The sequence below is a fragment of the Carcharhinus amblyrhynchos genome, chromosome 10, assembly GCF_965287045.1.
Source record: "Carcharhinus amblyrhynchos chromosome 10, sCarAmb.v2.hapA, whole genome shotgun sequence".
NCBI lineage: Eukaryota > Metazoa > Chordata > Chondrichthyes > Carcharhiniformes > Carcharhinidae > Carcharhinus > Carcharhinus amblyrhynchos.
In genome coordinates this window covers 32,202,050-32,229,798 of record NC_137333.1, presented here as the reverse complement: position 1 = coordinate 32,229,798, position 27,749 = coordinate 32,202,050, and the positions used below count along the sequence as shown (strand labels likewise).

Genomic DNA, 27,749 nt, shown 5'->3' with positions numbered 1-27,749 from the left:
TTAAATCTCATGGGATCCAGGGTGAGGTAGATAATTGGATACAAAATTGGCTTGATGACAGAAGAAGGATGGTTATAGAGGTTGTTTTTCAAATTGGAGGCCTGTGATCAGCAGTTTGTCTCAGGGATCAATGCTGGATCTACTGTTATTTGTTATTTATATTGATGATTTGGATGAAAATTTATGAGGTATGGTTAGTAAGTTTGCAAATGACACCAAGATTGGTGGCATAGTGGACAGTGAAGAAAGTTATCTAGGATTGCAACAAGATCTTGATGAATTGGGCAAGTGGGCCAATGAATGGCAGATGGAGTTTAATTTAGACAAATGCAAGATGATGCGTTTTGGTAAATCGAACCAGGGCAGGATTTACTCAGTTAATGGTAGGGCATTGGAGAGAGTTATAGAACAAAGAGCTTGAGGGCTACAAGTTCATAACTCCTTGAAAGCGGAGTCACAGGTGAAGAAAGCATTTGGCATCCTTGGTTTCATTGGTAAAAACATTGAATATAGGAGTCAAGATGAATTGTTGAAGTTGTACCAGACATTGTTAAGGCCATACTTGGAATATTGTGTACAGTTCTGGTCACCCTATTATAGAAAGGATATTATTAAATTAGAAAGAGTGAAAGGTTTACTAAGATGCCTTTGGGAATTGTGGTTTGAGTTGTAAGGAGAGATTGGATAGACTGGGACTTTTTTTCCTGGAGTGTAGGAGGCTTAGGTGTGATTTTATAGAGGGGCATAGATCATGCAGATAGTCAACATTTTTTCCCGAAGATAAGGGAATCTAAAACTAGAGGGCATAGGTTTAAGGTGGAAACAGAGAGGCATAAAAGTGTCCAGAGGGGCATTTTTTTCACACAGAGGCTGGTGTGTATCTGGAATGAACTGCCAGAGGTAGTAGAAGCAGGTACAATTTTGTCTTTTAAAAAACATTTCGAGCTTACATGGGTAAGATGGGTATCAAGGGACGTGGGCAATTGGGACTAGCTTCATGCTAAAAACTGGGCGACATGAACAAGTTGGGCCATAGGGCCTATTTCTCTTTGGTAAATCTCTATGAATCTAAGGGAAACTGTAAGCTTAGTCAAAAGGAAAAAGGAAACATATGATAGGTCTGGGCATCTAAAAACTGACAAAGCCCTTGGGGAGTAGTGAATGTCGGATGCAGCTTAAATGTGGAATTAGGAGGGCTAAAAGGGACTGGGAAATGTCTTACACAAACAGGATCAAGAAGAATCCCAAGGCTTTTATGGATGTATTAGGAGCAAGAGGGTAGCAAGCAAAGGAGTAGGGCCACTCAAGGACAATGGAGGGAAGTTATGTGTGGAGCAACAGGAAGTGGGTAAGATCCTTAATGAATATTTATATCAGTATTCATCAAGGAGAAGAACATGATGGATGTTGAGGTCAAGGCTAGATGTGTGAACGCTCGAGAGAATGTTGATATATCGAAGGAGTAAGTGTTGGGTATCCTAACTTGCAAAAAAGGTAGACATGTCCCTGGGACTGCATGGGATCTATTCCATGATATTGCGGGAAGCAAGGGGAAAAATAGCTGGGACCTTAAAAGATATCTTCACATCCTCTTTGACCACAGGTGAGGTTACAGAGGAATGGAGAATAACCAGTATTGTTCCCTTGTTTAAGAAAGGAAGCAGGGATAATTCAGTAAATTATAGGTCCATGAGCCTGACGTCAGTGGTGGGGAAGCTTTTGGAGAAGATAGTGAGGGACAGGATATATGCACATTTGGTAGAAAATGAACTAGTTAGTGACAGACAGCGTGGTTTTTGTACGGGGAAGTACACCTCTTGCGTGTTTGAGGACGTGACAAAGATAATTGACAAAGGAATGTAGTTTATATGGACTTTAGTAAAACATTTAACCAGGTCTCATATGGCAAACAAAAATTAAAATCATATGGGATTCGGGGTGGGTTGGCAAGATGGATACAGAGCTGGCTTGGTCATAGAATAGAGTAGCGGTGGAAGGGTGTTTTTCAGAATGGAGATCTGTAGCTAGTGGTGTTCTGCAGGGATCAGTGCTGGGACGTCAGTTGTTTGCAGTATATATAAATGATCTGGATGAAAATGTGGATGGTCTGATTACTAAGTTTTGAATGACACAAAGATTGGTGGATTTGCTGATAGTGCTGGGGATTGCCAGAGGTTGCAACAGGATATAGATGAATTGGAGATTTGGGCACAGAAATGGCAGATGGAGTTTAATGTGGACAAATGCATGGTGATGCAAATTAGAGAGCCAAATTTAGGTGTGAATTATACTGTAAATGGCAAAACTCTTTGGAACATTAACATACAAAGGGAACTGGGCATGCAGTGCTCAAAAAGTGGCTACAAATTTGACCAAGATGATTAAGAAGGCATGTTGCATGCTTGCCTTCATCAGCCGGGGAATTGAGTACAAGAGTTGGCAAATCATGTTGCAGCTATTTAAAACCGTGGTTAGGCCAAATTTGGGGTATTCGTGCAATTCTGGTCACCACACTACCAGAAAGATGTGAAAGTTTGGAGAGTGCAAAGAAGGTTCACCAGGATGTTGCCTGGTCTCGAAGGTGTTGACTATGAGGAGAGGTTGAATAAACTAGGATTGTTTTCACTGGAAAGACAGAGGCTGAGGGGAAACAAGGCCTTCAATGAGAGGCATAGACATGGTGGATAGTCAGGCTTTTTCCCAGGATAGAAGAGTCAATTACAAGGTGAGAGGGAAAAGTTTAAGGAAAGTGTGTTGGAGAAGTTTTTCATGCAGAGGGTGGTGAGTGCCTGGAACACACTGCCAGAGGAGGCGGTGGAAGCAGGTACATTAGCAACATTTACAAGGCATCTGGATGGGTACATGAATAGGGAACGAATAGAGTGATACGGACTGAGTAAGAATAGAAGTTTTTTTTCATTTAGTTAGGGCATCATGATTAGCACAGGCTTGGAGGGCTGAAGGGCCTGTTCCTGTGCTGTACTTTTCTTCTCTGTGTTCAAAGTCTGTTAATTGAAGCTTCAGGAAAAGTTACTGGCGACTTCCCACCTGCACTAGCTTCCTTAGTACCTGCTTCTCTTTATTCATAGTTCTCTCTATCCCCACTTTATGCTCCCCAGTTAACAAGAGTTAAGTGCCTTTTGGAGATAAGGAGAAATACAATAAGGAAGCAATTATTTTCACTCAACCATCACTACTTGCTTTCAAAGGTTTTCGCTGATGTTGCTGTTTTAAAATGAGTGAAACCGAGTAGTGAAATTCAAGTTTTGATTCATGTATTTTGAACCAGTTTGCATTAATGTGGTCGGGATTCTGAAGGAGACATCTGTGTCACTGAAGGAATTAAACTCCATGGTGCAATCATGACTTACTGAACATGAAATTAAATTGTATCATTTGTATTAAGCTTTGTTTCATTGGAAGCTGATGCTCTGTTAAATCTGTTTCCTTTCCTGTGGAGCATTTGATGAGCTTTAAGAAGGATTAGGCTTTTATTGTCTTTTGCAGTGGCGAAACTGGATCAGGAAAGACAGAGGCCTGTAAACACATTGTAAAACACCTGGCATGCAGAGCTGTGACCACTGAGAGCATGCTTGAAGCAAAGATTAACCATGTAAGTAGCAAAGAATAATCAGTCACATGGCAAAAAAGCTCTTGAAATCCATTGCAATAATCGGGTTAAGCTAATGGTATTGCGCTGCTTGCAACTTAACGAAACTAAAGTCAAAATATCCAGACTTCTCAATTGTTCTGAAATTGTTTGTTCTGTCCCCAGCGCATTGCATCACTTGATAGGAATCGAGATTCAACAATACATTGTGTTCACTTTGCAAACTTTGTAGTGTTCTTGATACCCAACCTTTGAGTAACCTGAATAACGTTCATTTTGTAAATTATTCCCCACAAGCAACTTATTGTTGTCAAGTGCTGCACAGGAAGCGACAGTGTTCATACATTTTTAACCTTCTACTTCTCTGCCCTGAATACTAGAGGGACAGAACTGAAAAGTAGGGAAGTTATACTAAGCATGTATTGAACATTGTTTAGACCATATTTAGAGTACTGTGCGCAGTTCTGGTCACTGTATTAAGAAAAGGATAAAGAGGCACTGCAGAGGGTGCAGGGAAAACTTGCAAGGATGATGCCTTGATAGATCTGTAGCGGCATGGGAGGGTGAGCCAGGGTGACAGGGTCCTAGCTGATTTTATGGAACTTGCTTCTTCCAGGCCCCACAAGAAAAAACATAAACTTACCTTTAGATCTCTTCAGATGGTCTACTCACTAATACTAGTTAAGTGAGCATAGTCCACCCTTCATTCAGACCACTTCAAAAATGCTAGTCATGATCAAATTGGGAAGATGGCATTGTGGTTGTGTCATTGGACCGGTAATCCAAAGACATGAGCCATCTATCTGCGGATCCACAAGAGATGGGTGAGATACTGAATGAATATTTCTCATCAGTATTTATTGTTGAGAAAAGCATGGATATTAGGGAACTTGAGGAAATAAATAGTAATGTCTTGAGGAGTGTGCATATTACAGAGAAGGAGGTGCTGGAAGTCTTAAAGCGCATTAAGGTAGATAAATCTGTGGGACCTGATGAGGTATATCCCAGGATGTTGTGGGAGGCTAGCCTTGTGGGTCCCCTAGCCGAGATATTTGAATCATCGATAGTCATGGGTAAGGCGCCTGAAGATTGAAGAGTGGCAAATGTTGTGCCTTTGTTTAAAAAGGGCTGCAGGGAAAAGATTGGGAACTACAGGCCGGTGAGCCTCACATCTGCAGTGGGTAAATTGTTGAAAAGTATGTTGAGAGACAGGATCTACAAGCATCTAGAGATGCAAGGACTGACTAGGAACAGTCAGCATGGCTTTGTGAGTGGAAAATCATGTCTCACAAATTTTAATTGAGTTTTTTGAAGGGGGATCCAAGAAGATAGATGAGGGCAGTGCAGTTGATGTTGTCTACATGGACTTTGGCAAGGCCTTTGACAAGGTACTGCATGGTAAGTTGTTGCAAAAAGTTAAATCTTATGGGATCCAGGGTGAGGTATCTAAATTGATACAGAATTGGCTCCTTGACAGAAGGTGGTTGCAGAAAGCTGATTTTTCAAACTGGAGGCTTGTGACCAGCGGTGTGCCTCAGGGATCAGTGCTGGGCCCACTGTTATTTGTCATTTATATTAATGATTTGGATGAGAATATAGGGGGCATGGTTAGTAAGTTTGCAGATGACATCAAGATTGGTGGCATAGTGGACAGTGAAGAAAGTTATATCTAATTGCAACGGGATCTTGAACAGTTGGACCAGTGGGTTGACGAATGGTAGATGGAGTTTAATTTAGACAAATGCAAAATGATGCATTTTGGTATATCGAACCAGGGCAGGACTTACTCAGTTAATGGTAGGGCATTGGGGAGAGTTACAGAACAAGAGATCTAGGGGTACATGTTCATAGCTCCTTGAAAGTGGAGTCACAGGTGGACAGAGTGGTGAAGAAGGCATTCAGCATGCTTGGTTTCATCGGTCAGAACATTGAATACAGGAATTGGGACATCTTGTTGAAGCTGTGCACAACGTTAATAAGGCCACATTTGGAATACTGTGTGCAATTCTGGTCACTCTATTATAAAAGGATATTATTAAACTGGAAAGCGTGCAGAAAAGATTTACTAGGATGCTACCGGGACTTGATGGATTCAGTTATAAGGAGAGGCTGAATAGACTGGGACTTTTTTCTCTGGAGCGTAGGAGGCTGTAGGGAGACCTTATAGAGGTCTATAAAATAATGAGGGGCATAGACAAGGTAGATAGTCAATATCTTTTCCCAGTGGTAGGGGTGTCTAAAACTAGAGGGCATGAGTTTAAGATGAGAAGGGAGCGATACAAAAGTGTCCAGAGGGGCAATTTTTTCACACAGAGGGTGATGAGTATCTGGAACAAGCTGCCAGAGGTAGTAGTAGAGGCGTATATAATTTTGTCTTTTGAAAAGCATTTAGATAGTTTCATGGGTACAGAGGGATGTGGGCCAAATGTGGGCAATTGGGATTAGCTTAGGGGTTTTAAAAAAAAGGGCGGCGTGGACAAGTTGGGCCAAAGGGCTTGTTTCCATGCTGTAAGTCTCTATGACTCTAAAGGGTTTGTCTAATACAGGCTTGGTGACGAGTATTACATGACTAGTGACGGGCGCCAATCCCTGCCCCACGTCACTAGTAAAACTAGAGCCTAAAGTCTCTGGGGAGCATTTGTGGCTTGGTTTTTGGTGCTTCAGGGAGTTAGCATAGGAATGATGTCTGCTGTCTTGTCTGAAAGGGAATACATCACACTAGGCTCTTGTGGGTGTGAGAAGATCTGAGTAATGAGTGAGGGTTGCAGCTGCTGTGGTAATTTTGCAGAAATATGGTGCATAATTTTTCTAAAAAGTCAGTGATTTTCAGGGATGAGCAATAAAAGACTGATACAGCATGATGCTCAGAGGTAAGGCAACATTGGTGTAGAGCAGTGGACACAGCACTGGTTCTTAGTCGCACAAAGGGAATGCAGTTTATGGACCAGCTCTCACAGAGCAATTATGTTTTAGCCATCATTTAGGTAGCATTAAGGTGTTTAGTATCCCTCACAGGATAATGCAAGAGACAAACACGTGACTGTCCTGTCAGGACCTGTAGTCCTGTATATCTGGAAATAGTTATGTTCATACAGTAAACAGTTATCGTTCAGATATCTATGTCCCTGCAACTGTTCCTTAACCAGTCACAATCAACATACAACAACTTACATCAACAGTACTTAGAGTGCAACAGTAGAGTTCTTCTTCTGGTTCTCCCAGGGTTGTGTCCAGGGATACCATTCTGAAAGATGCCATTAACTTCTCTTTAAGTGGGCCCAGCACTGGAAGCACTGCTTCTGCACCCTACATCCTCCAGGCCTAACACAGGCCCAATCAGAAATTACAGACTGTGGAATAATTCCACCCACACCTCTTCCAAACTGAAATTCAGCGGCAGATGGGCTCAGAGACAAGATCATGTTTTGGGTATCAGAAAAAGACCCAACTGAGCAGTATGACAGCACAGTGATTAGCACTGCTGCCTCTCAGCACCAGGGACTCAGGTTCACTTCCTGGCTTGGGCCACTGTCTGTGTGGAGTTTGCACATTCTCCCATGTCTGCATGGGTTTCCACTGGATGTCCCGGTTTCCTTCCACAGCCCAAAGATGTCCAGGTTAGGTTGAATTGCCCATGCTAAATTGCCAATTAGTGTCAAGGGGCCTAGCAGGGTAAATATGTGGGGCTATGGGGAATGGGGCTGGGAGGGATTCTGGTTGGTGCAGACTCAATGGGTCGAATGGCCTCTTTCTGCACTCTAGGGATTCTATGAACTCAATTCCTGAGGTGGAGACAAAAATCAGGCTACTGCTATCAATTCTGGGTGAGCACATTGGTCTCCAAAATGTTAATGCATAAAACAGGTCTGTTAGGGTGATTGGGAAGATCATAGAAAGAAGGAAGCAACATTTCAAATCAAAACATCAACTTGAATTATTTATCCAATGTAACAAAAATTATTTGCTGTGATGTTAGTCCTGTGGTTATCACAAGTTGGAGCCCAAAATAATTTCCAGCAAACCCACTGGATGTTTTACAAACAGATTTATCCTTTAAACCAAGAGATATAAAAATATAAATATTCTTTAGATTGTAAATACAAATTGAAAGCAGGCTACAAAATCCAACTACAAGAGGAAGAATTGTTTAAAATCTGAAAAAAAGTAAATCTTATTATATCTTGCCACAGATATTTCAGCTATAACTTCTCAACAGAAAAGGGAAACTTTTAACAAGGGTGATACTGCTGTACTGATAATAGGATTGAAAAAAAAACAGGCTATTCTCTGTGTTTCTGGTGATTTTATCATTTATTCATTCACAAGTCGTGGGCAGCACTGGCAGTGCCATTTTCTATTGCCTATCCCTAGTTTCCTTCAGATGGTGATGGTGGGACGTCTTCTGGAATCGTTATAACCCAGATAGTATTCTTTGTAGTAATGCAACTGTATGGCTTGTTAAGCTACACCAAAGGGGAGCTAAGGCAGTGGGTCTGGAATCACACGTAGATCAGACCAGGTAAGGAGGTCAGTTTTCTTTTCCTCTGAAGGTCATTCACGAAACAGTTGAGTTCTTACTACAAACTAACAGCATCCTGGGCATTCTTATTGACACAATCTTTCTTTATTTCCAGGTTCTTATTTTAATTAAGTTCAAATTTTCAAACTGTAATTGCTGGATTTAAACTCATTTTATCTGAATTTATTAGTCCAAGTCCCAGCAGAGCCTCACCAGTTACCTCTCCAATGGACACCACAGTTGCTCTTCCTCTAAGACATACTGCAGTCCCAGCAGTGGCCATCACTCTCAGTGGTGCTGCTGAGTCTGAAATGTTGTCAGCCTTTAGATTAACCTGCAGATCCTGGGGACGGGATTCTCATCCTGAAGGCACTGGAAACTGAAACAATTGACAGTTAACTGACTGAGATTTAACTGCATTGGAGCTCCCAGACAGGGCAACAACAAGATAACCACTGGCTTTCAGCTAGTGGACACATCACACAAACATTAAATTCCACCCGTTAAGCCAGGGTGGCACAGTGATTAGCACTGCTGCCTTATAGCGCCAGGAACCTGGGTTTGATTCCTGGCTTGGGTCACTGTCCATGTAGAGTTTGCAAGTCTTCCTTGTGTCTGTGTGGGGTTTCCTCCAGGTGCTCCGGTTTCCTCCCACTGTGTGAAAGACGTGCTGGTTAGATGCATTGACCCGAACAGGTGCCAGAGTGTGGCGACTTGAGGAATTTCACAGTAACTTCATTGCAGCATTAATATAAGCCTTACTTGTGTCTAATAAGTAAATGAACTTTATAAACTTCTGTACTGAAGGGATTCTATGAAGTGGGACACACCCAGCAGAAATCAAAGACCGATCAATCCTCTTTTTAATAACCCTTTCCTAGAACCTGGAGTTTCCATTTGTGTCTGTCTCTGGTTGAAATGTAATACCACTCCAGTTTTTATCTGTGTCAGTACAAACCCATTCGCATTGGATACTGTTATATTTCTGCATGTACGTCTCTCTTTCACTTAGTGCCATCTCCTGGAACACAAGCTGCATTACACTATAGTTTGATTATAATGGGTAATGAAACAGCTTAGATTTAAGCAGCATCTTTTTTTTATGCGTCAGAAATATTCCAACACATTTTACACGTGGTTAATTGTTTTGAAATAACGTACATCCTTAGTGCTTCCTCAGCTATCTTCTCCTTGATAATCTAATTCAGAATGTGAACAGATGACACTGAGCTATACACTTCCACTTTGTTTCATGGCGCATGCAGCAGCTTTTTCAACATACACACTTGGACTGTTAGGAAGACTAAAGATATTGGGAAGGATTCCCACCAATGTGATCATCTGATCCCACCGAAGGTGACCATCCACAGCGAATTCCGAGCAGACAATACAAATGACCATCGATCTTGGTAGGACCAGAAAACGTGCTAAAGGGAGGTTGGAGAATCCTGGCCATTGTCTTGACCCCAACAATTAACTCCCACACCACAGATTTTATTTTTTTCTATGACTACTATTTCTGCCTTGGCACCCTATTCACTGCTAAGTTGTCTCGCCTAACATCCAGTTTGATTGATTACTGGGTAGAAGTGGAGATGGCACATTTGCCATGGCTAATCCATTTAACCTACACTGTGGGAAGAAACTGGAGCACCCAGAGGAAACCCACACAGACAGATACCCAAGGCCAGAATTGAACCCACTCCCAGGCACTATGAGGCAGCAGCACTAACCACTGTGCCATGGTGCTACCCCATCATGTTTAAAATGTCAAAGCTGTTAAAGATATTCAACATACAACATCACACTGGGTTATCTGTTAGCCTTTTCATTCACTACCTTGGACCACATTTCTCCTCTGACATCCTTGCTTCTAGGTCTGTTAGTGTATGGATGTTCTTAATTGTAAATGTATAACATATTGTGCAAGATAATAGGATTAAAAGGCACTTACTAGGTAAAATAAGAGTTAAAAATATAGTAATCATTATTATAATTATCAATTACATGCGCACAAGGATAACTGTAATTGATAACTAATCACACAAACACACAGAGCATTTACAATACTACGTGCTGGAGATTTCACTACATCCCAAGTTTTGAACCTAAGGATACTTGATGGTTTAGCATTTATGTACCTATTCTAATACTTGTTGTATGTTATTGTGGTTGTCTGAGAAGGAGGTTCAAAGCATAGAGTCTGAAAAGTAGTTATTTACTGCAGAACTATGTGCAGAAATACAAGGCAATAAGATTCTTCAATCCAAGTCATGAACTTTCTCCATTCAGACTACTGTCACACTACTACTACCACGTAACTCCCTGTCTCCCTTTACATCAACATGGGCTGTTTCCCCAATCTCATATTAATCCTTCTAATCCTGAACACCCTGAAAATAAGGAGTTGCTTTTTTAAGGTAGAGATGAGAAATATTTTCTCTCATAGTGCTATGAGTCTTTGGAGCTCTCTTCCTAAAATGGCAGTGGGAACAGAATCTTTGATTTTTTTGTGGGTGGGGGAGAGTAAAAGGTTATTGTAGTTGGGCAGGAATATGGAGTTAAAGTTTCAATCAGATCAGCCATGGTTTTGATGAATGGCAGAGCAGGCTCAAGGGGCCAAATTGCCCACTCCTGATCTGTATTCATATGTTTGCATGTACCCAAATATTACACCTACCTCCAAGTCTTTAACCAAATATAAATATTACTTAACATGTTACCCCTTCTTCTTCCAAGTCTCTGACTTCACAGGTTTAAATGGTCTGAAGGTTTCATGACCCTCACTGATCGTGTTCTGTTGAGGTTTGGAGGATTGATATTCTGAACTTAAATTTCTTATTTCTGACTTGGCTGTTTTTCAATAGAAGTGCTGTATTTGGTGTTTTGTTTGTTGGAAGTTCAACACTTGTTCCTTTTCTTCCTCTCCTTACTGTTGTGCTGTTCCCAATTAATTGATTATCTTTCATGGTTGAAAGTCATGTGTTTATCCCTTCCTTTACATTAACTGTGATCTCTATTTCTGTTCATTGAATTGATGTTGGTTCTTTTTAACAACTTGATTTGTCATTTTTTGTGTTTATCATGGCTTTGTGTAGCCCCTGGTTGCTAAGGTTTTAGGGATTCCTAGATTCTGGTCTCCTGTGGTGAGGAAGGCATTTGACTAATGTCTTGCGATCGCCCCATTGCCATAACCCCTCTAACGTAAAAGAGGTAGACTTCATCTGATTCAGTTTTTATTTTTAGCGCTGAAACATTTGCTTGTTTGCATCTTGGGCCATTAGTTCTGGTGAATGGTTAGGTATGAATGCACTTACTAAGAAGTAATATTGACAAATGAATGTGATATTATGTCAGCAAGTCCTACCACCTAGTTTTTGACTTTGATCTTTGATGATTTGCAATGTGATGAAGAATCATCGCACTCAGGTACTTGTTGATCCTGCTGATTTATTTCCTGTTCATGCTGATGAAATTTACTTCATCCCTTTGGAAAGGAGTTGGATTATCTGCCTTAGAAAAGAGTGTCAAAGTTCTGCAGTGAAGGCCCTGTTAAGATCATTGGTGTTGTTGGATGGTTTGTGGATCTCCAACTTGTTGTAAGTACAACACAGACTCAGAAGAGAAAATTACAGATCGTGAGTCACACATAGTGTTTCCAGTACCTGCTTGTTCCTGTATTGGAGCAGTTCTAGATGTATGCCTTTAGCTGGGAGTCTGATCTCTTGTGGGCCATTTAAAAGTGTGCCTGTTCCACAGCCAGAGGTTGTCTAGCCACGATTCTCAATTGGACAAGACTGTCACACTTGCTCCTGTGTCTAGTTTAAAATTAGTGATGTACCCACAACGCATATGACAGCATTTCGGAAGATATATCTGGGATCATTAATCTTGCCTCGGGAGATTGTTGTTCTTCGTCATGGTGTGATTCTTCTATTTCATTGTTGGCTTTTGTGAGACGGTTCGCTGATGATCCTTTGTATATTTATAGGGTTTTGATCTGCTTATTTTCCCAGTGTCGCAGTCTTTTACAATGGAAGCATGCTTCCATGCCTACAAGACGTTGGCACCTGTGAGGCTTTTTGGTGAAACAAGCACTAGCATAGATAATCGCCCAATGAGTTTTAATTTTATATGGTCTTTACCCTGGATTGTCTATTGCACTTTATTATTTAATAAGCTGTATCATCATTGGGCCTCTTATCTCCCACTCCCCCCCCCACCCTTTCTTGCTCCTTCCCATTCCTTCCTCTCATTGCTATATCAGGATTAACGTCAGAGTTAAAATTGTAATGGAGAGGATTCAGATAGTTCACTGTTCAGTGGGTGTAGAATGAGTCAGACTCTGTCTGGAGCACTGAATTCAATTCTGGATTCTGCATCACAGATAGGTGATGTTAGCCTTTTGGATAATATAACAGATTGATTTGGGGCTAAAAGGGTTAAATTATACAGAGACTTTGCAAAAACTTGTATTGTATTCCTTTGAATGTAGATGTGATTAAAATGTAAAAAATGTGCAAGGTTGTCAAAATTTATTTGTTAGAGTCATAGGTAGGCTTACATTAACATTGCAATGAAGTTACTGTGAAAATTCACTAGTCGCCACATTCCGACACCTGTTTGGGTACACTGAGGAGGAATTTAGCATGACCAATGCACCTAACAAGCATGACTTTCAGACTGTGGTAGGAAACCGGAGCACCCGGAGGAAATCTACACAGACATGGGAAGAACGTGCAGGCTCCACACGGACAGTGACCCGAGCCAGGAATCAAACCCAGGTCCCTGGCTCTGTGAAGCAACAGTGCTGTCCACTGTGTCACCATACTACCTCCAATAGGTAGATAAAGAAAAATTACTTCTTCTGATGGGGGAATCCAAAACTACGGGGCTATAGTCCTGTGGATAAGGGTTCCAATCCCAACATGGCAACAGGTGGAATTTAAATTCAACTAATAAAATTCTGGAATATAAAACTAGTCTCAGCAAGGATTATCAGGAAACTAATATATTTGTTGTAAAAACTTACCTGGTTCTCTAATGTCCTTTAGCGAAGGAAATCTGCCTTCCTTGGCTGATCTGCCTACAAGTGATTCCTGACCACAGCAATGAGATTGACTTTTAACTGCCCTCCGAAATGCCCTAGCAATCCCTTCAGTTCAAGGACATTCAGAGATGGGCAACAAATTTACACTTTAAAAGAAGAAATGGAGGTATAGACTATTTTCTAAATGAGGAAAAGCTTAAGAAATCAGAAACACAAAGGGACTTGGGAGTTCTTGTTCAAGCAAGATCCTCTTCAGGTAAACGTTAAGGTTCAGTCAGCAGTTAGGAAGGCAAATGCAATATTAGCATTCATGTTGAGGGCTAGAATACAAGAGCAGGGATGTACTTCTGAGGCTGTAAAAGGCTCTGGTCAGACCCCATTTGGAGTATTGTGAGCAGTTTTGGGCCCCATAGCTAAGGAAGAATATGCTAGCCTCAGAAGCAGTCCAGAGGAGGTTCACAAGAATGATCTGTGGAATGAAGAACATGTTGAATTAGTATGGTCTGAACTCATTGGAGTCTAGAAGGCTGAGGGGGAATCTTATTGAAACTTACAGAATACTGTGAGGCCAGGAATGAGTAGACGTGGAGAGGACGTTCCCACTAATAGGAAAAATTAGAACCAGAGAGAACAACCTCAGGCTAAAGGGACGATCCTTTGAAATAGATAAGGAGGAATTTTTTTAGCTAGAATGGTGAATCAGTGGAACTCTTTGTTGCAGAAGACTGTGGAGGCCAGGTCATTGAGTGTCTTCAACACAGAGATAGATAGATCCTTGATTAATAAGGGGATCAGGGGTTAGGGGGAGAAGGCAGGAGAATGGGATGAGAAAAATATCAGCCATGATTGAATAGCTGAGTAGATTCGATGGGCCGAGTGGCCTGAGTGGTATTATAGTCTTATAAATGCAGACCTTGCCAGTGATACCATATTTCATTAAATAATTAAGGTTGCAGGGGGTGGGGGTGGGTGCGGTGTCTGGTTAATGGGGATCGGGAGGATGAAGATCAGGTCAGGCCTGATGGGAGGGGCATGGGTATGGTTGGATCACGATTTGCAGAGGGGTGGGTGGGTGTTGTGGGGGTTTTGGGGGAAGTGAGTGCCAGGGGTTAGGTCTATTTGACCCAAGTGGGTTGTCAGGTCGAGCTTTTGAGCAGCAGTGAGCCTCAGGTTGGGTCTTGGCCCTGAGGGGGTAATGGTTTTGGTGGGGCCCAGGGATGAGTGGTAGGGGTGTTACAGTGAGTGGGAATGTGCCAGGTCAGTTGGGCCTGGGATAGGGGGCAGTGTGGTTCAGATTGGGTTCGGCCTTTGGATTGGGGTGTGGGAGACTAAGGGTCTAGTTGGTGGGGAGGGTGATACTTGAAGTAGTCAGGTGGTGGGTGGAATCCCGCATGGAGTCAGGGTGGGCCAGTGCTGTCATTACTCGGATGCTACAAGTGATTTTAAATTTTGCAAAACTATTGCTGTAACAGTCAGAACTATCCAAAGTTTGCGATTGAAATCACAGTTTAGGGTGGTACTAGTGCAGGGCAATTTCCCAAAGGAAGTTTGAACTTCCTGTATGATTGCCAGAACTTCCAGCAGCAGTTCCTGGGTGTATCTTTTGGGATGTCTTACCAATTCACTAACCTCCTGATACACTACTCTAGAACTTGGAAGGTACGGCCAATGCTTTTATTCCCAAAATAGCATGATGCGTCTTACTTCAAGAGAAGAATATATTTTGCTCTCTCCCAATTAACGTGTCCAACTGAAACCACAGAATCCAGGATTAATTTGAGCTTTGTTTCTCCTGAAATAAAATGCACCTGGGAAATTAAAGCTCTGACTGAAAATAATCCTCTTAATTTTGATGGGCTATCAGTTAAATCATTGAATATAAAACTGGATAAATATTATCCAGTCCTAAAACAATTCAGTTCAGGTCGAATGATGTTTTTAACACTTACATATTTTGGTGTACTGAAATTGAAGAATTACAATGATACAATATATAGATATATAGTGGGGAAGAATCAATTCATTCACACATTTTGAAAGAAATTTCCATGTCAGCCTCATTGATTGTAAAGTTTACACGGCTGTTCTGGTGCTGTTTTATGTTTTGATGAATATTTTCTTTCTAGGTCAGCTGTGTACTGGAATCTTTTGGTCATGCCAAAACAACACTGAACGAAACTTCCAGTCGATATATCAAGTACTTGGGGTTGCAGTTCAGTGAAAACAACAGGACTTTAACTGGAGGTAAGGCTTTTTGTGAAATCACTTACTTTCGGGCTTTCACAAAATTGCACTCCTGGTGCAAATCTCCCAGAATTGCAAATCACAAATTTAAGAAAATGTTCAACGCTATTTTCTGACCATTCATAACTTCTAAGTTGAAATGGTTTTGAAGTATCTGGTTCAGATTAACATCAGCAAGCAGTGATCATTCAAAATCTGTTGGGTTTTATGACCTGAATCCAGCCTTAGTGATGTGGAACCCAATGATATAGCTTCATTAGAGAATGAGACTTTATAAAAACATTATCGGACTACATTCTGGTTTTGCAGGTGCAGCTCTGTTCCTGAAAACATCTGTAACAGAGAATTATCATCTAGCCAAATTTGAAGTTTCCATCTTTTTTCAAATAAGCCTTTTACAAATTATCTTTTAAATACAGGGTAGCCAAAATGAAATGCAAGCACCATGGGTAGAACTTAATCAACAAATCTCAGAATCACAGACTTGTTACAGCACAGAAGGAGGTTCTTTGGCCCATTGTGTCTGCAATGGCTCTGAGAATGAATATCGTGACTTAGTGCCAGTCCCTTGCTTTTTTTCTGCAATTGTGCACATTGTTTCTATCAAATAATCTCTCTTGAATGCCTCAATTGAAACTATCTCCATCATACTTCCAGCCAGTACATTTCAGACTCAAACCATTCACTGTTTGAAAATGTTTTTTCTTAAATTGCATTTACTTCTTTTGCAAATCACTCTAAATCTGTGCCGTCTTGTTCTTGATCCTTTTACGAGCAGGAACAGTTTCTCCATCTATCTTTTCGTTAGAAAGAAGGCGGCTAAGAGGGGACCTTATTGAAACATATAAGATGATTAGAGGTTTGGATAGGGTGGACAGTGATAGCCTTTTTCCTCGGATGGAGAAAGCTCGCACGAGGGGGCATAGCTTTAAATTAAGGGGGGGTAGTTATAGGACGGATGTCAGGGGTAGGTTCTTTACCCAGAGGGTGGTGAGGGATTGGAATGCCCTGCCTGCTGCTGTTGTAAATGCGCCTAGTTTGGGGGCATTTAAGAGATCCGTGGATAGGTTTATGGATGGAAAGGGTTTGGTTTAGGTTATAGGGTCATTGCTTTTTAACTGGTCGGCGCAACATCGTGGGCCGAAGGGCCTGTTCTGCGCTGTAATGTTCTATGTTCTATCTTCTGTCTAGCCCCTTCATGATTTTGAACATCTCCTATCAAATCTCCTCTTAGCCTTCTTCTCTCAAAGGAGAACAGTCCCCAGTTCTGCAATCCAGCCTCATAACTGAAGTTTCTCATTCCTGGGACTATTCTTGTAAACCTTTTCGGCACTCTGTATTTACACCCTTCCTATGGTGTGGTACCCATAACTGCACACAGTACTTCAACTGAGGTCTAACTAGAGTCTTGTATAAGTTCAGCATAACTGCCTTGCTCTTGTAGTCTCTGACCCTATTAATAAAGCCCAGAATACTATATGCTTTATTAACTGCTCTCTCCACCTGTCCTGCCACCTTCAATGATCCATGCATACATACACCCATATCTTCTGCTCCTGCACCCCTTTCAAAATTTTACCCTTATTTTGTATTGTCCCTCCATGTTCTTCCTACCAAATGCATCACCTCACACTTCTCCACATTGAACTTCATCTACCCATTCCATATCACTTTGAAGTAATACATTGTCCTCTTCACAGTTTACAGTACTTCCAAGTTTTGAGTCATCTGCAAACTTTGAAACTGTCAAGGTCTAGGTCATTAGTATATTTCAGAAAAATCACTGATCCCTATACAAAATGCTGGGGAACACCACTACAAACCTTCCTCCAGCCCAAAATATGTGCCTTGACCATTACTTGCTGTTTCCTAGCATTCAGCAATCTTCTATACCAATATATGTGACAATAATAAATCAAATATAAAAAAACCTCTCTCCCATCTCTCCCCATCTTTTCAACTTGTTCCTCACATCACTGGAGCAGTTGGTGCCAAATTCACTTCCAACACCTCCAGGCATTCAGTGATGCTTTGCCAGGACATCAATTAAAATAAATGGGCTTCCTGGGTTTTCCCCACTCTTAAAGTATAAATATTTCTCACTATTTGTTCACCTACCCAATCATCTTGGAAATTCTACAAAAGGAACCTATTTTCAGTTCTGGTCAGGTCTGGGAAGCCTCATCCAGCATCCCCTCTCTGAATCAGGGTCACTGAGGACAATCTCTGTGCCTGTAATTAAGAATGATCAAATCAGAGCAGAAGAGGGGCCAGAACTGAGACATTCTCGTCTGTGCATGTCTGATGTTCGTGAATACACTCACTGAGTCATCACCAAAGATTTTTAATAGGTATACACAACTTTCTGACTCCATTCACACATAGAAACTGCTCACCTAGTTCCTGAATGGCCTTGGAGGAAAGTGCAGTGTTAGCAAACCACACATTGTGCCAGAGTTTGTGATGCATCTATATAACAGGGAATTAAGTCCACTTATGGCACAGCAAGAAATGTAAGCCCCAGATTTTTGTCCCCAGGTCTGGTTTGCTGAATTGCGAGATTTTTCGGCTTGGTGAGCCCAACATTTAAAAGTGCTCACCCCCAGTCAGATATTCAGTTGTGGGCTTTGAGGAGGCATTGTGGACTGAAACAAGAGTCAGGTCAGGAAACCACAGAACGAATGCTGAGGCTGCTGGGTGCAGAGGCAGGCTTGGTGCAAGGCACTGAGTTTAAATAAATAAGAAGTAATCATTTTAAAAATCCCTCGATATCTCACCACTTCACACACCACATGCCTATGCTCCATCCATGCCAACCTGACAACCCATACCTCACCCATCTCTTATGATCCTTGTGCCAACTTAGTGCCAACTTATGCCCCCACCTACCATCCCTTTGCCCTTACCCCCTACATACCAACTCATCTAGTATCATTTTAGTTCTTTGACAGCTTTGACACTTTCTTGATAGCTTTGGCAAGTTTGACTGCAGGACAACTCTGTAACATTTGTTTGACGGCTGAATTAATAGACAGCTCATTAGCATTAACTTAACAGCTGGACAGCTCTTTGATAACTTGACAGTTCTATTGAGTTTGTGCGTAAAGAAAGAAGCTCATTATCATGTTCATTTTTGACAATCCCAAAGGGTGCTTCCCTCTCCAAAAGGGGTACTTTACCTATCCAAAAGGACCGAGAGTTTTATTAAAGTTTTAGAATATTTCTGTAACCAAAAGAAAAGTGACAGGACTACACAAAAGCCTTCTTCTTAAAATGAGATGTGAGCTAAAGATTTGTGTGTGTATATGTAGACATCTTTTAATTTATGATTTAAAAATTTTAAAAATAATGCATTTGACAAGCTTTGGTCTTGAACAAGGTATAGAATACTTTATTATGAAACTGCTGCTAAAAGTTATGGGTAAGAGTGAAAAAGGTGTTAACTAAAACAGAAATACAATGTTTAAAAGCAATAAGGATAGAAAGATACTTAAAGATGAAATTTCAAATCACTCTGTGAGATAAAATTGTGGGCCCATTACTTAATTTGTATTTTTCCAAGTTGAAAAGTTCTGAAATTTGAGGTTCAGTTTAGCAGATGGCTTCTGTAGTTGACTATTTGGAGATTTACCTATTTAGGCAGATTCAGCAGTCATAGAGTCAAAGAGATTTACAGCATGGAAATGCGCCCTTTGGTCCAACTTGTCCATGCCGCCCTTTTTTGTCAGCAGGTTTCTGAGCAAAAGAAGAGGTTTTCTATTCTTCAATATATCAGCAGTTAGCACACTTGTAGACTAATGAGGTTCTCTTGGTAGAACTGCAGTTTTTTTAACACCTTTGTCCTCCCTTGGTCAAGAACCCCCTCAATTTTTTGTTTCTTGGTGTTCTTCTTGGGGTTTCTGCATACAAAAAAGTCTGTTCTCAAATAAATCTCGGACCATTCCAAACCTTATCACGGCTGGTATGTTAATTTTGCTGAAGGATTGTGTACCCGGCAAAAAAGTTATGTTGAGGTCCTTTGAATTCCCTTCCTGTCTTCTGTCTTTTCGGAAGTAAAATGGTTTTTTCGCACCTTTTAGATATCATTGACCATCCCTGAAGGGATCTTTGCACTTTTTTTAAATGTAGACATCTCTATAAGTACATTTGGGAGGTGCCATGTTTTTTGTTCACACTTCCGTTTTGAAAAAGGCTTTTAAATTCAATGTAAAGATTTGAAAACAGAAGTATGTTTTTAAAACTGTTGAACATAAAATCTTTGATATTTTAATTATACTTTCATGACAAGCAAAATAGCTTATGTATTATTTATGGAATCTCTTCGTGTCATCAGGATTTCTAAAAGCAAACGGTATCCAAGATGTTTATTCACTCTTGTCAAATAGGGAACTCCCTCAACCTATTTGATATGAGTGCCACAAATTGAAATGAAACAAATGATGAGAAACTCTCACCATAATCTTGCTGGCATTTACATTGGTGGGATTTCATAGCTTTTCTAACAGTACGCCCTGCCACTAGATGCATTCAATGGGAAACCCCATTGACAATGGTGAGGTCATAAGGTCCTGCCACCAGCAAGCAGCGCAGCACGTGCCAATGCTGCAAAACACACCGCAGAGAGGGAGAAAAGCCCTGCCCTTTATTTTTAATGGTGTTGCTTGAAGGATAATTATGTTCAAGGCAATGGGAGAAATTACCTACCCTTCTTCTAATCATTGTCACAGGCTTCATTTTAATATTTCATCCAAAAGGTAGCATCTTTGACAATTACAGCTCTATGATTGTGCAATTTTAACCTACACTATTTGCTTAATTCCTCGATTGGGGTTTGAACTCCTGATCTTCAGTTGCAGACTGAAGACTACAACTGACTTTGCCAAGGTTGTCCTTGGGTTGAACATTATGAACCTTTAATGTTTTCATTGGTGATTATTGTGAGGAAGATTAAACTATTTCACTTCATGGTAAACTCTTGCCCATTGATATAAATGTGTCGTAGTACGCTTCCAAGATTCATAATGCATAATCTCCTCATTGTGTTCAAAATAAATTAGTTTAATGAAACTATGTCAAACTTCAAAGTAAACTCTGAAAGAGGTAACTTCACTGTCCCAGCAGGAAGCAGCAGTTATAGGGGTTGTATGGTGAGAAATCATGGACACATGATAAAGAACAAAACTCTTCATGGACAATTTTATATCATTAAAGTAAAATAAAGTTATAAAATAAATACGTTGTTATTGCAATGATAAGTTTGTCATATTTATTGCAAGTTAAATAATAATTGGAATCTAGAGTTGACAAACCTTGTTGAACGACATGACAGTTCTCTGATTATTTAATAAATTATTCTTCCTCCAGCCAGAGTTTATACCTACTGTTTGGAAAAGTCCCGTCTTATCTCTCGACCACTTAACCAGCGCAATTTTAATATTTTTTACCTGATGAATGATGGTCTGTCAACTGAGGAGAAGTGTGCTTTGTACCTCAACAATCTTTCTGCACACAGGTATGTACTGTGGCATATTCTTTCTAAACATGTTCTGAGATCATGTTCCATCTATATCAAATATACCAGCAGATGGCAGTATCGTTGTTCATGGTGAGCCAGAGGATGCAGTATTTATTATAACAAGGATATCATCTGATAATGGGAAGTATGACTGAAAATTGTGATTTATATGTATATTTGAAACGGAAAGCAGAGCATGGATTAGATAGATAACTTTAACACTGCCCGTAAATTGCCTAAGCAGAAAGATCGCCAGGTTCCAAAAGCAGGCTGAAGCTATTTGGGGGAAACACTCCACTCCAGAAGTTTAAATTTCAAACCCAAACTCTGGCTATTGAGCGCTGCAGGTCAGAAAATCAGATAAAACTTGAAGCAGCTTTGTAATAAATTGAGAACATTATTACCACGTGCAGTGTACCTCTCTATATGCCACATCTTTCAGTGATGTGGAGTTGCCAGCATTGGACTAGGGTGGGCACTGTAAGAAGTCTCACAACACCAGGTTAAAGTTCAATAGCTTTATTTGAAATCATGAGCTTTTGGAGCACTGCTCCTTCATCAGGTAAGTGAAGAAAGCAGAGAGACTCACCTGAGGAAGGAGTAGCGCTCTGAAAGCTTGTGATTCCAAATAAACCCGTTGGACTTTAACCTGGTGTTGTGAGACTTCTTACTGTGCACGTCCTTCAATGAGATTGCAATCCATTCTACAGATCTGAAGATTCTAATTCAGCATGGAAACCAGAAAATATATCAAATATAGTTTTCCCTCAGTGTTATTATTCTCATGTTCTACTATATAGTGAGCACAAGTTAGTCGGTAGCAGCAAAGCACTAATTGTTTATGAATTATTTGAGGATTAATTAACTACCCTGTTCGGCACAGGTATATGATCCAGAATGCACAGGAGGAGGTGACAGCAACTGAGACAGTTCGAAACAGAGACAGATTTCTTGATCTAAAGCAAGCCTTAAGACACTTGGGTTTTAACACTCTGGTAAGATAAACCAAGTTTTGAACTGTTGTTTTACATCCTTCCAGTGTTCTGAAAACACAAGATAATCTACACAGTTGTTATTGCACCAACCACCTTCCTCAGTCAATTCAACATAACAAGGTGCAGTTGGTATGGGCAAATCGAGTCACCAGAAATGCTGCTTAAGGTCACTCTCTGATTACCATTTTTGACTGTGATTGAAACTAATTTTAACTTTCTTTTCTGCTGGGGGCAATTTTCTGCAGCTGTGGGAACATAATTGGAGCAGAATCTGGGAAATGGCAGCCACAGTTTATTAGATTGTTGTTTTATTCCAATATTAGGAGCTATATGCAGTCTTATGGTGCCGTAGGGAGTGTGAAGATGGAACTTTGTTCCCATCAGGACAATGAGGTGGTCACTTGTAACAATACTGTCAAGGACAGAAACATCTGTGACATCTTGATCTTGATGGGATGAGGTCAACCAACTTTTTTCCTCTTGTTTAAAAACAGAAAATGCTGAAAAATCTCAGCAGGTCTGACAGCATTTATGGGAGAGAATAGAGTCAACATTTCAAGTCTGGAGGGTCATCTAGACTCAAAACATTGGTTCTATTCTTTCTCCACAGATGCTGTCAGACCTACTGCATTTTCTGTTTCTGTTTCAGTTTCAAATTCCAGCATCTTCAGTATTTTGTTTGTATTTTCCCTCTTGTTGTTTCTCTTCACCACATGGTGCAGACCTATTCTAGCAGTTGTGTCCTTTAGCACTCAGCCTGCTTGGCCTCTTGTCGTGCACTGAGTCATGCTTGGTGATGGTAAATGAAATCTCCCTTCCACAGTACATTCTGTGCCCTTGCCACCCTCAATGCTTCCTTCAAGTTGTGTTTAACATAGAGCAATACTGATTCATCAGCTGAGGGGGGATGGTAGGTGACAGCAGGCAGGAGGTGTAATGTTTATCTTCATGCCATGAGAACTCATGGGGGTCAGAGTCAATGTTGATGACTTCCACAGCAACTCCCTCCTGAGTGTATACTACTGTGCCACCAACTGTGGTGTGCCTGTCCTGTTAGTGGGACAGGACAAACCCAGGGATGGTGATAGTGGTGTCTGGGGTATTATCTATAAGGCATGATTCCGTGGGTATAACTATGTCGGGCTGTTGCTTGATTAATCTGTAGGGCAGCTTTTCCAATTTTGGCAAAAACCCCCAAAAGTCAATAATTGAGGGCTTGCCATTGTCATTTCTGGTGCCTAGGCTGGTCCATCCTGATTCATTCGTTCCATTCCTAAGGTCTCGCTCTAATTTTGTTCTTGTTAATCCTCAACTCCCAACCAGCAAAAATAGTTTATATCTTCCCTTTCTGTTTCATTTAATATTTTGAAAACTTTGATCAAATCACCCCTTAAATTAATGAGGTTTCCTTCCTAATAGCGTTTCAATGTCATTCTTATCAAATAAAAAATGATTTCTTATGTGACCTGACCAAGTTGAATAATCCATCTTGACTTTTCTCACACCGTTATTCTCTCCACCTGAATCCGCTTGGGCAGGTTTCCACCTGCCATGCTCCATTCTTATCTATCAGATTATAGCCAAAAATTATCTCAATGGCTCCTCTTCCTGTTCATTCAATATTAGCGCTGTGTTAAATTTATCAATTACATAAGAATGTAGAAATTAGCAGTGAAATTAGGCAATTCAACCCCTCAAGACCATTCTGCCATTCTAAATGATCATGGCTGATCTCCATCTCATCCTATATCCACTTCCCTGCCTTTTCCCCATAGCCCTTTATCCTGCTTTTAATGAAATATTTATCTATCTTTTTCTTGAATCCATTGATAGAATTTGTATCCACTGCACTCTGGGGCAGTGAGTTCCATAGATTCACAACCCTCTATGAGAAGTAGCTGCTACTTATCTCTGTTTTTAACCTCCCCCCACTTACTCTACAGCTATGACAGTTCTAGAAGGGGGAACATTTGGTTAACATTTACTTTATCAATCTTGTTGAGTATTTTATATAACTCAATCAAATCCCCCCTCACTTTCTGTACTCCAGCGAGCATAAGCCCAAGCTACTCAACCACTCCTCATACAACAGGCCTTTTAACTGGAATCAATCTAGTGAACCTCTTCTGAACCATCTCCAGTGCCACCACATCCTTCCTTAAAGTAGGTGACCAAACTGATCACAATACTCCAAGTGTGGTCTCACCAATGTCTCATACAATTGTAACAATACCTCTCTACTTTTATACTCTAGACCCTTTGCAATAAATGCCAAGATTTCATCTGCCTTCCTTATAACATTCTGTACTTGCATATCCACTTTCTGAGATTCATGCACAAGAACACCCAGATCCCTCTGCACAGAGGCCTTTTGAATCTGTTTCCCATTTAAATTGTAATTTACCCTATTATTTTTCTGGCCAAAATTGATAATTGCACATTCATCCACATAAAACTCTATCTACCAGATTCTGGCCCATTCCCTAGCCTGTCAACATCCATTCGTAAAGTTTTTATCTCCTTATCACAACCTTCTTTTCCGCCTATTTTCATGTCATCAGCAAATTTCTCTATGTTACACTCTGTCCCTGCTTGGATATCATTATTAAGATTGTAAATAGTTGTGGCCTGGGAACTGAACCCTACGAGATCCCACTAGTTACAGTTCACCAACTGAAGAAGGGCCCATTTATCCCAACCCTCTGTTTTCTATCAGTCAGCCAATTCTCAATCCAAGCCACTACTCTATCCCCAACTCCTTGGGATCTAACCTTCTGGATCAGTCTCACCTTATCAAATGCTTCTGGAAGTCCAGATAGATCACATTCACAGGATCCCCATGAATCTGCTACATTCTGAGCACTGCAGAGAGGCCTAGCATGATTCACTTCAAAAATCAGAGGATAGGGCCTATTCCTGCCCAAGAGGCCAGCAGCATAACGCTGAGCTGGCCTTACGTATACGCCGATCTGTCAGTGTCGAGATCGGCGCATGCGCAGTGTCCTCCGCATTATTGGCCTCCAGATCGCTGGCCAGTCTAACCACTGGCCAACCTTGCAACACCTCTTCCCCACCTCCCCTCCTCCCCCCCCCCGCCCCACAACCCCTCCGATTGCTCGCCTCCCAGACATACAAGGGCAAGTCCCAATGTCATCACCCAAACATGGCCATCCCTGATCACCATCCTCCTTCCCTCTGCTCCCGATCCTTATGCAGAGTGACAACGGCATCCCCATCCCCTTGGCACTGCCCAATGCCTGGTGGGCAGTGCCAAGGTGCCCCTTGGGCATTGCTAGTTTGCCCCTTGGGCAGTGCCAGTGGGCTAGGCTGGCACTGACCAGGGAGCACTCCTTTACATCTGACCTCCTGGGGGTGGTCTCAGTGGCCTCTCTTCTCTTCAGTGAGGTTGGCCACCTGTTGCCTGTTAGTGTGGGGGGGTGGCTGGGGGGAGTTGTTAGCAGGCCTGGAGGCTTTAGTCCTGGACCCAGTATTCTGATGTATATTCAAATTTACATATTGAAATCAGCTCTGCACCGAGGCCTGGGCGCCCAGCGGAAGGTCTGTGAAATGGCCTTCACTGATGCCTCCTGCCCTGCTACACAACGGGCTGGGAGAATTACCCCCGTTGTTTTGGGGGCCAGTGAAGCACTCCAACACCTGCAGTGCCCGTTGGCTGTGGAAGAATTTCTCTCTGGACTAAGTAAGATCAAATTAACAAATCACTAAATCAACGAATTAAAATGGTAACTACTTAAAGGCCACTGTAACAAAAGACAAAAATCATAATGGCATCTTATCAAATTAAAACTAAATGTAGGTTTGGGGGTTGATGAAGCATCACAGTCCATATGATACTCCATGGATCATGAAAGAGTTTCTCTCAGTTAATTAAACAATCCACAGTTTGCCTTCATACAGTTCATGTGCTATTAACACTTAGTCTTCAGCTGTGAGGATGCCACTGTCATCCATTCCCCAAAGAAAAATAAAAGTAATGTGCAATGTTTGTGTATGTCATGATGTTTATACCTGTATATTATGTGAGCTGAATTTTGCCATTGGGCTTTGACATTTCATCACCTGGGGTACAAGCAAGACACTACTTTGCACTGGTGCGTAGCAGCATCTGGGGCAATATTTTACTGGTGGTGACCGATAACAGACTGCCACTGGAACCACCATTGCAATGAGAATGTTGGCCTGTCCCCTTGAGCTGCTGACCCATTCAGAGAGCTGGCAACTCTGTAATTTCAGCAGGACCGCCACTGGCGGTGTTGAGGCTACATTACGAGGGAGATGGCAAAGTGCCTTCAAAAGAGCCAGTAGGTGATATTTGAACAGCTGAAGCCAGCAGGCAATTGGAGGTGGGGTCATGGGACACCGGCAGTATTTTGTGCTTGAGCTAGGCCATTGCTACCCTGGTTCCCCTTCCATGATCAATGGAGTGTCAGTTAAGAAGGGACCTCTGAGCTTGCTGGGAGGTCACCAGGATTTGCCTGTTTCATTAAGTGTAACAATTAGCCATCTATTGGGTGGGTGGCCACGCTGCTAAGGTTTCTGTCACTGGTAATATGGCATTGTAACAGGGAGACTTCCTGTGCCATATTGTCAGCCATGTACCTTTAAAGCTGCCTTCAATGAACCTAGAAAGTTCAGCCCTACCTGTGTAGAAATGTTAGGTGGAAAGTTACAATCCTCTCAGAGGCAACACTGCCTCCATTTAACACAGGAGGTTTCTTCCTTCAACACTGTAACTTGTGCTGCCATGAAATGATATGATGATTGTAACTTTCCACCTAACTTTTCTTCACACACATAGGGCTGAATTTTCTAGGCTCATTGAAGACAGGTTTAAAGGTAGATGGCTGACAGGTTACATTTATGGAGCAGCGCTTACAGGAGCTTTTATCAGAAAACTGCAGACACAAATCCATTGAATTTCTTCCAATTGATTCAGATGGAGATAATTAGAAGCTATGAACCTGGGATTTGTACCTTTTCCATCTGGGAGCACTCAATCAAAGAATTGACTCTTCTGGATCTTCCTGCTATCATGCCTAATCAGCCTATATGTAAATTTTCTGTGTACACATGCATACATTAACAAATCAGTAGTGCATTATAAATGAGTTGTTGGTGTTACTCTGTATGTACTTTACATCTGTTTGCATTGGTATCAAGTGTCTTCACACTGCTGTGTGCCAATCTACATGTTTGTTTGTTCAAGTGTTGTATTACATGAGAGTGTATATGTTACTGTAGTGTTTTAAGCCTAATGCAGAGTGCTTTTGACAAATACTTCTGCTGAATTTTAGTAGTCACGGAGGGAAGTATTTTCTGGCAGCCAGCTGGCTCTCCAAATCATTCCTGTCCCAACAAAATCCCAGCCTTTGAATCTCAAACGTTCTATGATTTTGAATTGCATTCAGCCCATCTAGTTCTGCTTTTCTGCTTACTCTTCACTTTACTTAATGACCTTCAATATAGCTTGTTAAAAACCGGAAGCAGCAACTTGGAGTTTACATTATGGAAGTTTTGATCTTGTTATCTGATAGAATAATGGGCTGAAATTCTCTGGTCTTATAAGCCACACTGCCACTGCCAGCAAAATCAGAGAACTTGACGCTCAGTCAAAACTCCGTTCACTGCAGTGTGTCCAGAGAATCCCAGCTGCAGACAAGGTTAGAGAAATCTGACCATGATCTTTTCACCTTAACACCTTTCCTGTTTATATTGTGAGCTAAACCCCACAGCACCATGGTAGCAGACACATTTCAATTCCTTGCCAATGGCTGAGAGAGTGAAACTTTATTGCC

The 27,749-nt window shown here is 41.3% G+C and overlaps 1 protein-coding gene across 4 annotated transcripts in view; it reads left to right on the top strand.

The window, feature by feature from the left end:
* myo16 (myosin XVI) overlaps nucleotides 1-27,749 on the top strand; it is a 427,405-nt gene that overhangs the window by 225,341 nt on the left and 174,315 nt on the right. For all 4 annotated transcript variants that reach the window (XM_080196876.1, XM_080196874.1, XM_080196875.1 and 1 more), the window contains 4 exons: nucleotides 3,508-3,613; nucleotides 15,306-15,423; nucleotides 20,788-20,935; nucleotides 21,822-21,933. In XM_080196876.1, coding sequence (XP_080053002.1) covers nucleotides 3,508-3,613; nucleotides 15,306-15,423; nucleotides 20,788-20,935; nucleotides 21,822-21,933 — 484 coding nt within the window. The remainder of the gene's footprint in view (nucleotides 1-3,507; nucleotides 3,614-15,305; nucleotides 15,424-20,787; nucleotides 20,936-21,821; nucleotides 21,934-27,749) is intronic.